The 15,296-nt window shown below is 42.9% G+C and overlaps 1 protein-coding gene across 1 annotated transcript; it reads left to right on the top strand.

Moving 5' to 3' along the window:
- Positions 1-2,095: 2,095 nt before the first annotated feature.
- LOC118407922 lies at positions 2,096-15,233 on the top strand (the record flags this gene model as incomplete). Its single annotated transcript, XM_035808496.1, has 7 exons — positions 2,096-2,816; positions 4,621-4,736; positions 4,861-4,911; positions 5,565-5,671; positions 6,631-8,114; positions 14,498-14,591; positions 14,892-15,233. Coding segments are annotated over exons 1-7 (2,896 nt in total), but the record flags the coding sequence as incomplete, so codon positions are not given.
- Positions 15,234-15,296: the final 63 nt, after the last annotated feature.

A 15,296-nucleotide genomic window follows, 5' to 3' on the forward strand; every position in this document is an offset into this window, starting at 1 on the left:
GAAATTATTTGGTCAAATTCTCCTCTATTTTCATCTACTGACACTGTAGCTGACACGTCTTGTGTTCATTCAGTAGCCTGAATGAGTAAACACCTACAAAACTACTCACAGAACTCCTATACAAAACACACCGGATGGCCATCTTGTGGATAAAACGTCATTCTTGTGCAGTTAATGATCAATAATGTTTCTGTTTATATACGATATACATGTCCCCACCCGCTGATGAAAATGGAGTGGTCCACTCAATGATGTAATCAGACTCACAAGGCTCATTGCTCATGTGAGAAACAGATGTGTCCTTAGATATACTAGGTCAAAATGAGATGGTTTAACAGAAATATTGAAAACACTGTTTATTTCTGTTAATTGGCCACGGAGTACAATCTAATGCATCTCACCATGTAGATTATTATCTAAAGTACCTTTCAGCCCAAACCAATGCAAATGAATGAGTTCATACTTGAGAGAGTGTTTGTGTATGCGTGAATAAAAGTGTTGATAACTATGAACAGCTCACCTGCTTTTGTTTGAATAACTGGGCTGATGAAAGTAAGAAACACAAAAACTAAAAGAAACCTTTGGTCATATAAGTGAAACATTCCCCAATAGCATCTCAGTGTTGTTGGAACAAAGGCCTCACTAGAACTACAACAGTTCTGCGGAAGACGAATCACTTGTGCGCGCTCAGTGATTTAGTAACACACCTATACTTAACCGAACACAGATGGACTCCCATTGTCTGACCACAGGACTCTTTGCACCAAACCGACGCCTGTAGGTGACCTCGAACTGTTGCAGTTGTAATAAACATTGCTATGAGACGCTTTTGAGCCATGACTTGAAGAATGGAATGAGGCTTCTTTGACAGCGGATGATTCTAGCTTTAGTATGAATTTCTAGGTGAATATATGCATAAACGTGCGTATACTGCTTGAGGGATTCTTACGTTCAAATGAAGGCTTAATCGCTCAAAATGTGACCTGTCCTTGGTACTGAAAAGTATTTAGATTCACACACAATATCAGACACAAATACACACTACTACTACAGAAGTTGAGCAAAATCCAAATTTTGGCATGTAAGAATACTTGAAGAGACAAAACATACTATCACATCCAATAAGTCTTTTATTCCTGTATTCAATATAACAGTGAGTAATGATTATGGACAAAATAAGATAAGTATTCTAGATATGCAGATGTAAAATAAATGAAATACAGACACTTGTACAGTTAATTGTATCAAAATTTAAACTGGATTCAGTGACCTGAAGTTACTACCGAAATATCGAAATTCGAATGTCTTGGATGGCACAGGTAATCTATGGGGACGGGGGGGGGGGGGGGGGGCCCCAAAAAATGTATTTTCCCGGGGTACTATCTCAGTCAAAGACTATCTTTTCCGAAAAAAGGCTGACATGGGTAAGGCGCAGCTGCTGCCAAATGCAGTAATTGGTCAAACAAATGCATGTAATACTGCCTGTAATCTCAGTGTATATCTGACTTCATTCTGAAACTGCCACGTCATTTTCTGTATTTTCACAACAGGGGAATCCCATGGCAGGTTTGTAACTCCACTCACACAACCCCCACCCTCGCCCGATGCAGCTAATACCTTCTCGCTTTACTGTATGTAAATGACAGAAACTGAAGACGTCAGAATACCAGACTTTATTTAAACAAACAGGTTAGCGTGACTAAATCACTGACTTAGAATGATAAACTCGTTGCGGCGTGAACAGGAAGCGAACAGTTCTTTTGAGCTCAGACATTGCTGGACAAAGCAAGACGATGTCCATGACGGTGATCTATTGTCAGGGTAGGCGAAAACTATGTTTGTTTTGGGGGAGCAAATATGATTCTTTCAGGACTAGACTTGCAACAACGGGTGATTTTTTGGCCTGGCCTAAGCACTAAGTACATTTATGCAGGTAGACACGATACCTGATATGGTTTAGCTTTCTAATAGTGCATTTCACCTTTAACCTTTGAACTGACAATGACGTAATGTTGACACGAGCATTATGTGTTTGTATTCAAGTCAGGCATATAGAGCTAACAAGGACATCGGTACCTGTGGATATAAGTAGAACTTCCAGTACGAATTCCGCCATGTTGAGGGTCTGTGAGAAACTCAGTGAGGCGGACGCGAAGGGCAGGCGGTACGGACTAGCCCGTGCGGAGACAGGCTACCTCCGTGCCCTGGTGGACGCCGTGGCTGACAAGGACAGGCTGGCGGAAGTGGAGCTACTCAAAAGTCTGGGTGACGTGAACTTGGAGAAGGGAAGACGCGAGAAGGATGTAGGGAGGTTCAACATGGCCTTGGCGCTTTACGTGGCTGCTATGGTCCGGTGTGGCCATCGGGATCAGGGGGATGGTATAGAACACCGATACGAATACGCGGAGAGACTTTTACAAGGGGTGACGTCAAAGGGGTCACAGGGTCAGGAACCACAAACTGAAGACAAGGAGACGACTACACCTGCAAAGGTGGCTCTGAAGTTTCAAAACCTCGACAAGAAACGGGCTGCCGGTGGTAACACAGACTCCATGCTGGTTGGATACGCACAATTAATAGTAGAGGGAATAGTAAACGAGAACAACATGTTAGAAACAGAAGCGATCAAAAGCCTCGGTGACGTGTACCTGAAAAGAGGAACAGAAACTAGAGACACTAGAAACTTGACCAGAGCTACTGCCCTGTACAACACGGCACTGGCGCGGTGTAACAACGTTCAGGGAACAGTTGCCATTGTCCACCGCTTGCTGTACACAGCAAAAATCAGACAGGACATCACCACAAAAAGCATAAAGGTGAGTGTTAGCGATAAAGACAATCTATGCATCTTGTTACCTCTATGAAAAATGGATGTATAGTTTTTGGCTTGTGTGTTTGTATGTGTGTGTGTTTCCGGATATCCGGATATGTTTGGTCAGCATAACATTAGAACCACTTGATGGACTACAACAATATTTAGTATGCGGGTAGGGGTTGGAAAGACAAAGGTAAAGGTCAATTTTGGGCCCCTGGTATGTGACCTTGGCACAGCCCCTAAATGCTCTGGAACTGCAGGGGCGTTTTTGTCAAAATCTTCAAAGGAGCATAACGGAACATAGGAACAATGGATTTCCATGATATTTAGCATGCAGGTATATGTGGTACAGATGTACATAATGAAGTACAAATTATGCAAAATTGGACTTAATTTGCATACTAAATGAGGAAAATCGATATCTAGTGTTTTTTAATATTGGACTCAAATACATGTAACATATGTAGTTTGTGACAGGTGGAAGATATCCAAAAGCCCCCAGTTTGCATAATTAATGTGAAAGTGTTCTAATTCTTCTCATTACATGTAGTAAATGATTCGATTGTCAACATTGTGACCTGTGTTAGTTAGTTAAAGGTGTACACAAGCAAGCATAAATGTGATGGCTGTTTGCATCCGTCTGTCTCGGAAGACAATGGTAGGCAGACAGGGTGGGTTTAAGGCGACCCGTCTGCCTGGCCTGCACTTAGGTTTTTAAGGTGAAGGAGGGGTGTGGACTTCCTTCTCCACCCTCTCGTCTACTGTCGCACTAAGTCATACAGAGGCAACTGTATGCAACGTGTAAAACGGCCCCAGCAGATGCAGGTTTGTTATTTGGAGTTTCCGTCTCCTAGGAAGACATCCGACCAAGGATGCAAGGGCTTCCTCCTACCCCTGATCTGCTGACTCGTGTGTTATGGCGGGTGCGTCATGCCCGAACATGCCCCTAGGACAAATGGGGGACTTTCAATGGCTCGCCAGTCGCTAACGTAGCCTGTCATGCACTCGTGGGTTCTCAGAACCCTGTTCAAAAATTATCTCGCCGCCATCTAATAATGAAACAAGACAAAAGAACTATACCTTGCGCTTTTTGTACTCCGCGCAATTCTTGGCAAAGTGTCCTTCACTGCCACAGGAGTAGAATGTCTGCCTGAGAAGTGGGACTGCGTGGCGCAATCGGCATCGCGTTGGTCTCAGGCCCAAGAGGTCCTGAGTTCGAATCAGGCTATCGTGTCACCGATCTTGTGCCCTTGGGAAAGGCACTTTACACGACTTTCCTCACTTAACTCAGGTGTAAATGAGTACCTAGCTGCGGCTAGTGGCAGTGACAGGCCTTTATGGCGGTAACAGGAAGCATAAATTATGCAGATACAAAAGTCATTTGTATAATCAGAATATTTCATGGAGGTATGAGCTCTCCGAACTCTCGTTTGTTTACTTCTGCTATGATATGGGTGAGTGTGTTCTGTATCTTTGAGGAAAGGATAGTTTTAGAAGTCGTGAATATATTTTCACAATGTTTGGTCTGTGCGTAGAGGATGATGACAGCTTAATGATGACATGTGCTCTATTATATTTGGCCCATGTAGTCAATGATGCCCCAATAAACAACCAGTCACCATATTTACAACATACACTTTTTGTTAGGTTGGCCTTCCTCCAATGACGTGAGCAAATTCATGTTACATTTGACCTTTCATCAAAGGTATTACATTTGACCTTTCATCAAAGGTTTAATCATGCGTTAGATAACACGCACGATTGCCCACCTGTTAATCATTCATGGGTCTCCATTTGTTTTGTAGAAGTCAACTCGGACACAACGACAACAAGACGTGCACAAACGAAAGGACCACATCTCTCCCTTCTCAAATGCAACCTCAAGTGACAACACTAATGACCGAATGCGCCGTCCACACAGGTAGGTACAGGGAATAGTATAGGGGATGCTGGCTCTTTATCATTGATTTGGACTACCCTATAAGGTATACAAATCTCTGTGTATTGTAGAATGATAAAACAGACATTTTGTTATTCCTTTTCAGTACCCCGGAAGTACAAAAAGTTGAAACCTCGACAGGAGTCAACGATGACATGTTAGTGCAACCAAGTTCTTTGTTTTGTTTTCGCAATTGTAAATTCTCTGTATTTTAATTCGTTCAAAAACTGAAGAGATGAGCCTAACCTAATGAAAATATACGCACACAACCAAAGAAGCTTTATGATATTCTGTTTTTGGGTAAGTGTGGGCAAAAACAAAGTGTATGTTGATTGCGGACCTCCCGGTGGCTTGCTGTACTGCAGCGAAAATTCCAGTTCTTTATTCCGTTCTCTGGAGATGCCCCTTCATGGTAGATGCCTCTTGTGTTTATGAATAACTGGTATATCTTTGGGCCCCCTAGCAGTTTTTGAGGAACCGTGTGGTATTTGAAATTTTGAAAGTGATTTTTTGGGGGTCATAGGAATTTCAAACATGTGACCGATGTAGCTAAGAAAGAGGGAAACATAGATAGATATAATATGTGTCAATAGATACTTCATTTGTACAATAGATAAAAGTACTAAAATACCCAAATGGTAGATGACGGGGAATCCATGCATTTGAATAATTCAAAAATTTGTGTTATTACATTTGACATCCATGGTTACTAAAACTTCACTTGTATCCAAGATGCGCTTTTCTAAAAGTTAAATACGATTCGAATGATAGATTTCGTAATAGTTTTATCTTATGACGACATATTTACAGTGTATACGAAGAACATCTACAGGATGGCTGCAGGGCCCTGCAGACTGGAGACCTGGACAAGGCAGAACAAAGTTTTGCAGCTGCGCTCAAGTCTGTTCATGTCAAAGGTGAGTCTTTGGTTCAAAGAATTTTAAAGTAAATGCTTGTAAATAGTCCGTGATCCTAAATGATTCTTTTCGACACACCGAACTATGTTCACCGCAGATCTGTGAACTACGGATAGATACACTGATAACTACGGCCATCGTGGGGTTTTAACAACAAAGTTGTTAATTTAAGTCTTTGTCTGTTTGTTTATTCTTTATTTAACCAGGGTATATAAGCATGTCGCCTGATGGCGTTTTTCAAAGCCCCCTAGGGGGAGAACCCGAACATAAATCATACATAGTTCAACGAAACCAAATTAACTTCAATAACATAATCATAAAAAAAGTTCTTTGAGACCAAATTACTTAAGTAACATAAACATAAAGATTGTACAAAACCAGATTTAACTTAGGTAACATAAAACCATACTGCCAAATGAGTGAATCAAAAGTTTAACCTTAACGTGAGATAATAATGATAATAATAATAATAATATCGGGTGTATTTTGCAGTCAGTAGGTACACAGGAAACATAACAGAAAGAAGCCAAATTCAAAATAAGGATTGAATTTGCATATCAATGTTACGTGCATAAAGGTTTTTGAAAATCGCCAGCGTTCTGGCTGCTTTGATATGTTGTGGCAGTGAGTTCCACAGTGCCGCCCCAGAGGATGAAAAGGCTCGTCTTCTGTATTCCAGTTTAGTCTTGGGCAACTGAAGACCACCTTGTGCCCTGAGGCGGGTATTGTGTGTGTGAACATGTGATAGCTGTGTGAACATTGCAGTGATGTAAGGAGGGGTCAAACCGTTCAGGGCCTTGTAGACGAGAGTAGCTTTGTCCTTTTTGTGCAGCTCAGCTACTGGGAGCCATTCTAGTGAGTCTAGAAGGCCTGAAGTAGAGTTACTTAACAATGCACACAGCAGATATAAAATCACTACGAAGAAGTAAAATATACAAATGATGATGTGTAACTTACAGGTCAACACATGGAAGAGGTAGAGACCCTGTACATGTTAGGCAGAGTCTATCTCAAAAGAGGAATCCAGTCAAAGGACGGAGGCGACTTCACCAAGGCTGCAGCACTCTGTAATGCAGCTCTGGTAAGATCGAGTAGAGAAGATATTGAGGAAGCAATCAAGGAAATAACTCATGCATTTGTTAAGGAAGTCCTAAAGATCGAACAGAAGGTAGACAGTGATGATACAGAGAAACACAAATTGATGCTGAAGGCGGATAGGGGCTATGTACAAGAAGAGGTCACAAGAATTGAACAAGAAGTAGATCCTTATAGCCTTGATGACGAGGACCCAAAGATAAAAGATGTCGAGATGAAGAGGGTGGAAGCAATCAAAACATTGTGTCAGACACTGGTTCATCAGCGTAAAGTGTTCATAGCTGGCCTTGTAGATGAATGCATGGGGGTAATGCGCCCCCCTCCCTGTAAGTACGCCATGATAGGTTTGGGTTCACAAGCCACAGGATTGGTAACACCCTACTCTGATCTGGAATTCGCCCTTTTGGTAGATAAGGAAACTGAGGAAAATGTTAGTTATTTCCGTAACCTCACACATTATCTGCATCTGAAGGTGATAAATTTAGGTGAGACCATCCTCCCTGCCATGGCGATTAAGTCTCTTAATGATTTCTACTCAGACGACCCACTGGACAACTGGTTCTATGACTCAGTAACACCGCGCGGATTTGCGTTCGATGGAGCCATGCCACATGCATGCAAGACTCCCTTGGGCAGGGGTAGAAACAGTACAGGAACAAGCGAACTCATCCGCACACCAAGCAATATGACCAACGTTCTGAAAGAAGACCTTACTCTCCATTTAAAGAAAGGCTACCATCTTGCTAGTATACTGGGAAATGTGTCTTTTATCACAGGAGACCAGGGCTTGGTAGATGAGTATAGGTCGTTATGGGCTCAGCAACTTCAAAACAATAATGGGAGAGGTCCGCTGGTAATGGCAATCAATTTACTGGGTGAAAATGTATCGACTTTTGAAACTCAGGCTCTCACAGCCGAACTGCGAAATGTTAAGACAGAAATCTATCGGTTTTCAAGCCTTGCAGTGTCCTTTTTGGCACTACTTCATAACATACAACCGACCACAATCTGGGAAACTATCCAGGAGCTAAGAAACAGTGGAGTCATCGATAGTGAGAACTCACATCACCTGATGGTGCTGGTCAGTATATCAGCAGAACTGAGGCTGCGGACATATATGACCAATCGTGGTCAGGTAGAAAACATGTCAGTCTTATGGTCAATGTCGACCAATACCGGCATTGAAGAGAAATTACAGAAAGTGTTTTACATCTCAAGTCCAAAACAACTCATGAGATATTACTATACAGAAAGACCCCTGAAGCACTTTATATCACAGTTGACCGACACTCATTCCCTAAAAGAACCACCAATCTTCTTTGACAATTCTTCAGAGCTGAAAGCAGAGGTGTATAAAAGTCTGTGTGACTTTGAAAATCTAAAGAAATGCTCAGAACAAACGCTACACAATTATTTATCGAAATATGGTGAAAACACTGCACACAGGGATGTTGCAGCCTCACTTGACGACTTGGCTTTTGCTTTAATGACCCTTGGTGATCATAAAAAGGCTGTACGCTATTATGAACAGTCACTACAGATGAGGCGCAGTATTTATGGGGAGGACAATGCACATCCTGACATCGCCGCCTCACTTAACAACTTGGGCGCCACCTGGAGTAACCTTGGGGATAGCAGAAAGGCGATCAGCTATTATGAACAATCACAACAGATGAGGCGGAGTATCTATGGTGAGGACACCGCACATCCTGACATCGCCGCCTCACTTAACAACTTGGGTGAAGCCTGGAGTAACCTTGGGGATAACAGAAAGGCGATCAGCTATTATGAACAATCACTACAGATAAAGCGGAGTATCTATGGTGAGGACACCGCACATCCTGACATCGCCGATTCACTTAACAACATGGGTGCCACCTGGAGTAACCTTGGGGATAACAGAAAGGCGATCAGCTATTATGAACAATCACTACAGATGAAGCTGAGTATCTATGGTGAGGACACCGCACATCCTAACATCGCCGATTCACTTAACAACATGGGTGCCACCTGGAGTAACCTTGGGGATAACAGAAAGGCGATCAGCTATTATGAACAGGCATTAGAGATGATGAGGGGTATCTATGGTGAGGACACTGAACATCCTAACATAGCCGGCTCACTTACCAACTTAGGTAGTGCCTGGAGAAACCTCGGGGATCACAGAAAGGCGATCAGCTATTATGAACAATCACTACAGATAAAGCGGAGTATCTATGGTGAGGACACCGCACATCCTAACATCGCCGATTCACTTAACAACATGGGTGCCACCTGGAGTAACCTTGGGGATAACAGAAAGGCGATCAGCTATTATGAACAGGCATTAGAGATGATGAGGGGTATCTATGGTGAGGACACTGAACATCCTAACATAGCCGGCTCACTTACCAACTTAGGTAGTGCCTGGAGAAACCTCGGGGATCACAGAAAGGCGATCAGCTATTATGAACAGTCCCTACAGATGAAGCTGAGTATCTATGGTGAGGACACCGCACATCCTGACATCGCCGATTCACTTAACAACTTGGGTGGAGCCTTGAGTAACCTTGGGAATAACAGAAAGGCGATCAGCTATTATGAACAGGCACTGCGGATGAAGCTGAGTATCTATGGTGAGGACACTGCACATCCTGACATCGCCGATTCACTTAACAATTTGGGTGGAGCCTGGACAAACCTCGGGGATCACAGAAAGGCGATCAGCTATTATGAACAGGCATTAGAGATGATGAGGGGTATCTATGGTGAGGATAATGCACATCCTAACATCGCCGCCTCACTTAACAACTTGGGTAACGCCTGGGGTGACCTTGGGGATAACAGAAAGGCGATCAGCTATTATGAACAATCACTACAGATGAAGTGGAGTATCTATGGTGAGGACACCGCACATCCTAACATCGCCGATTCACTTAACAACTTGGGTGGAGCCTTGAGTAACCTTGGGGATAACAGAAAGGCGATCAGCTATTATGAACAGGCACTGCGGATGAAGCTGAGTATCTATGGTGAGGACACTGCACATCCTGACATCGCCGATTCACTTAACAATTTGGGTGGAGCCTGGACAAACCTCGGGGATCACAGAAAGGCGATCAGCTATTATGAACAGGCATTAGAGATGATGAGGGGTATCTATGGTGAGGATAATGCACATCCTAACATCGCCGCCTCACTTAACAACTTGGGTAACGCCTGGGGTGACCTTGGGGATAACAGAAAGGCGATCAGCTATTATGAACAGTCCCTACAGATGAAGTGGAGTATCTATGGGGAGGACACCGCACATCCTGACATCGCCGCCTCACTTAACAACTTGGGTAACGCCTGGAGTAACCTTGGGGATAACAGAAAGGCGATCAGCTATTATGAACAGTCCCTACAGATGAATCTGAGTATCTATGGGGAGGACACCGCACATCCTGACATCGCCGCCTCGCTTCACAACTTGGGTATTGCCTGGGGAAACCTCGGGGATCACAGAAAGTCGGTCAGCTATTATGACCAGTCCCTACAAATGAAGCGGAGTATCTATGGTGAGGGCACCGCACATCCTAATATCGCCAACTCACTTAACAACTTGGGTATTGCCTGGGGAAACCTCGGGGATCACAGAAAGTCGGTCAGTTATTTTGATCAGGCATTACAGATGAGGCGGAGTATCTATGGTAAGAACACTGCACATCCTCACATCGCCGACTCACTTACCAACATGGGTAGCGCCTGGGGAAACCTTGGTGATCACAGAAAGGCGATCAGCTATTATGAACAGGCACTAGAGATGAATCGGAGTATCTTTGGTGAGGACACTGCACATCCTGGCATCGCCGCTTCGCTTTACAACTTGGGTGCCACCTGGAGTGACCTCGGGGATCACAGAAAGGCGATCAGCTATTATGAACAGGCACTACAGATGATGAGGACTATCTATGGTAAGAACACTGCACATCCTGACATTGTAAAATCGCTTACCAATTTGTGCGTCGCCTGGAGAGAGCTCGGTGATTACAGAAAGGTCATTTACTATCTCCAACTAATGGAAAAAATGCAACAGTTATTATAGCCTCAGATAATAGCAGCTGTAAATGACCTTTGCTATTAGGCCACACTGTCTTGATTTTATGGATGACATCCGCGCGCGCATTGGTTTTCACCTGTTCTAAAAACAAATCACCTCCTCGGAGGCTCCAGTCAGGTCCGGAAATTGCCGATCCAAAGGGCCAGGGTCTGTTTGTTGTAAAACTCACCAAAACGCGTTGATTTTGTAGTAAATGGTGCTTCTACACATTCGTCTTGCTTTGCCGCGAATTCGAAATCTTGCAATATGACCATGATATATATAACTTTATTGCACAACAATTGTACAAGGTACAAAGTATGGCATCTACATAACTACAGTTCTATAGCTTAACTTAAGGTTTATCTAACTAATACAGGGGTTGTAGTATGGGATAAGTTTTCTTACAATCATTGGAGGCTTTTACAATTATTGAAGGAATTTCTGATTTCTACACATTCTTTGATATATTTTCCTATATCTGCCATGCAGGGATTATCACAAGTCATGATGTATTTGAATGATATGACTACTGTCCAAGCAGAGGTTAGTCTCCGGCTGTTATTTAAACGTTGTTTAGTAGTTTGTATGGGACTTTATATTTTATACTGTTTTCTTGATATCTCACCGTCGAAAAGAGAACAGTAAAAAAAAAAGAGAGCCTGATAAAAACGCCTAAAAAATTCGTCAAAACAGCCGGAGCCTAACCTCTGCTTGTATAATATGATACGACGAACACACCATCAAAATGCGTCAGCATCAAAGGAGGGCATTATTGTGGATAGGTACTAGTATACAATCGGCGTGAGGGGGTGTAATGCTTGCACAGTTGTACAAAAGTCTGTCGACGGCCAGCGAGTATTGTCCAGACAACTTCGATTATTCAAAGAGTTAGACGTTCTATCCAGAACGATGAGAGAAATGGTAGAGGAGTTGAGGTCAGTTTGATTGCCAAATCATGTATGTTGAGACTGCCATTTAACTTATTCTTATCACATTCATATATCATTCACAGTCCTTGGAACCAAATGCCTTCTAATAGTGTACTTCTTTGATCGTTCCTGTCAATATATTAGATATCGGTCACTTCAGCTGAGTCTGCCAAGATGAACAATACAACCTACATGTGCCTCCTGTAAATAAATACTCGTTGTTTCTTTTGATACACCGTGTTCTGTGGTTTATTTGTTGATTCGTCTGGCTAGAATACCAGTCAGCCAAGGCCGCCCAACTAGCCGAGGCTATTACAAAGGGCTGGCATTGCTGCAGCTTTTTTTTTCTTTGCTGGATTTTTATTTTGTTGTGGAGTATAAACATAGTGTTCAAATTCGGGCTAAAACCTCCCTTATCTAGTCGAATTCGAACTTTGTTCGACGAAGTTCGACCTTACGTAATTCGAACCGAACCCGTGATCTGTTTAGGATCATCTGCGGTCATCGCATGAACCAGTGCTGTCGGACCCTTTCCCCTCTAGTGCCTTGCATCAGACAAACAAAATAGTGTTTCACGTATATAAACAATATTCTTAACAGTTATATCTCTGCTGTCACTTTGTTGGTGACCGTTGACATTTAACAAAGCTGTTAGTGTTGGTGAACTAGCCTTGCAAGGGTTGTTGACACCGGCATCAATTTCCCCTGTGGCATAACATGCGTGCAAACATCGTATAAGACTGCAACCAAGAGGAGTCCACATGACGGCTCAAAATAACTGCAGCGGTTTTCCAGAGATATTTGTTTGTTTTCTTTTTGGAATTCTTTAATACTGCCCTTGATTTCAAATTATTGGGAATTGAGTGCGGAAAATGTACTTTTTACACATATCTGTTGACCGTCACCTAACTTAAAGGGATATATTGTAAGATTTTGGCGCCAAAATATAAAATGTTGAAAATCTCCAGTCAGATTAACATTTTTAACTTATTTTAAACATATCTGCCTCATTTATTTCACATTTTTAGCGTTAATTTACAACTCGAAAGTAAGCAGCGACCAAATTCACTTACTGCCGGGTCGCCTACTGGAAGTAAATCAGTCCTAGATTTCCAAATCGACCGATTCGGTCACAGATCTTTGGCGCTTCGCGGCGAATTTCAACAAACTTCAGTAACGATTCGAGCTAATCACCGAACGTGCTCTAGCGCGCTCCGTGGTTCGTCGGAATGTTGAATAAAATGGTGCACAACTCAAGCAGCGGTGGGAAGTGTGCATATTTCAAGACGTCCTCATGACATAACAAAGTCATTTTCATACCTTGTGAATATTGCCGTGCAGTGTAATAACGTAGATTTTAAACTCATGATGTAGAAAAATGACCTAAAACAGTAACTTTATCTGTTTACATTATATCTCTTTAAATTCAGAAATTTGAAGAAAAATTTAAAAGTTTCATTTTTATCTAATTGAGAAAAATATAGAAATTAGGGATATCCGGTGATATTCGGAGCCAATCTTATCAATTGCCAGCAAAACAAAACGCATATACATAAAACCAGAAAATAATCGTCTTTAGGAGCCAAATTCACGAAAATCGACCATTAATCTAAAAATGCAAACTTTCAAAGTAACGCTATATAAAAGTCGCTAATTTCAAAGAGATTCTCTAGCGTTGGCAAAATATTGGCCTCCTGTAACCCGATAGTTTGCCGAACGTGCCTAGCAACGGGAAAGGATACCCTAGCAACCGACCGCCGTAAAAGACTTTTTATGAATGTCTACCAAAATGTAAGTCATTGTGAGCATTACTTTGCGGGCAAGGTCTTCGTATATTTCATGGAATAAGTAACACCACCCACACTGTTCACAGTTCACCCTTATTTACTACGTTGTACGGGGCTGTAACTGGCCCCTACCCACAGGAGAGGCCGGGTGGATGTTGCGCGGGCCGCTTTAAGCGAGATTTATATTGTTCTCGTCACTTACCTACTGAATTTCAAAAGGACATCGACTAGAAAGTAGTCAAATGACCACAATGATTTGAAATTTGGTGGTCATTGATAAAATACTAAAATTATATGATGATGATGCCCCGAAATTTGAGTTGTGCACCTTTTTTCTGGGTGACGCCGAGAACTTAGTATTGTATTTGGTGCCCAACGCCTTGGACATGACCAGGTACATATTTACTTGATTGATTTATTTCTCATATTATTTTATTTTCTCAATTACTAAGCAATGCTTTCCATGAATGCCCTGGGTACACGTATACACAGAGTTTACACACAATACAATATATACATGTATATCCTTAGTAAAGACAAGTCTATCATACAAATCAAAATCATACCAATTCTCATATTCGTTATCAGTGCCAAGTAGTATATCGTATAATCAGTGATGTTTTCAGAAGTAAGTAAGTTTTTAGACGTTTCTTGAAAGAGCTGTCAGTCGTGGCCACTCTAGCCGAAGTTGGTAGTTCATTACAAGCAAATACACCTCTTTGAAAATTTTCTACGGCCGGATTCGAGTCTGACTTAGGGAAGCTGCAATGATATACAGTATTTGCATTGTACCTAGTTGCATAGGAGTGAGACGTCCTATCAAATATTTGAAGTACATGAACTTCGACATCAGCGGGGGAGGGGGGCACTCTGTTTTCGCAGATGTAGGCCTCCGAAGTTATATCATTTGGCAAGGTAAAGTATATAGTGTCCAACGCCTTGGGTATGGCAGGTACACATGAACTTCCACGTCCCCAGCGGGGGGAGTGACACGGCCGGCCGCATGGTGGTCCCGGAGGACACCTTACGTCAGACCCAAAATGTCAGTCAGTGAAGCTGGTATGTTATTACATGTGTACCAAGATGTAAGTGTGTGCAGCTTTAACTCTGGCCTATAGTTATGCTCTCCGAACCAGCATGTGCACCGTCCCGAAGGAAACATGAGAGTCCAAAGCTGTTACAAAGTCCACAAAGGCACACCCTTCAAAGGTCAGAATGAGTCATAAACTCGTGACCCAACAAACACAGACTGTTTGTTTCAAGCTGATAACTTATACTCATAGGTCTGTAGTAGCGTAAGATGGGAGCTCTCGTGAATGTGTTCCATATGGTCTGCTTTATGATAGTCGGGCAGGTCTCTACCATGACCAGCCCAGATCTACAGCAGAGGCTACAGGATCTCGACACTTTCATACAGAACCTGATGACATGTGAGTCCAGGCCTGTAGTCGGACTGACCGTGTCCGTGGTCAAGGACGGCCAGACCATTTTCGCCAAGGGGTACGGCCAAAGGGACCTGCAGACTGGACAGGCTGTGGACAACAGGACTCTCTTCGGAGTCGGCTCCATCTCCAAGTCCTTCACCTCAGCCCTGTTAGCGGCCATTCTCGGGGAGAGGGAAGACGTGAGCTGGGACACCGTCCTGACGGACATCCTGGGGCCGTCCTTCAGGTTCAGGGACCAGTTCCGTACCGAAGAGGCAACCCTGAGAGATCTTCTAGCCCACAAAACCGGGCTGGAACATTTCGGTC

The sequence above is a fragment of the Branchiostoma floridae genome, unplaced genomic scaffold (assembly GCF_000003815.2).
Source record: "Branchiostoma floridae strain S238N-H82 unplaced genomic scaffold, Bfl_VNyyK Sc7u5tJ_1499, whole genome shotgun sequence".
Classification (NCBI taxonomy): Eukaryota; Metazoa; Chordata; class Leptocardii; order Amphioxiformes; family Branchiostomatidae; genus Branchiostoma; species Branchiostoma floridae.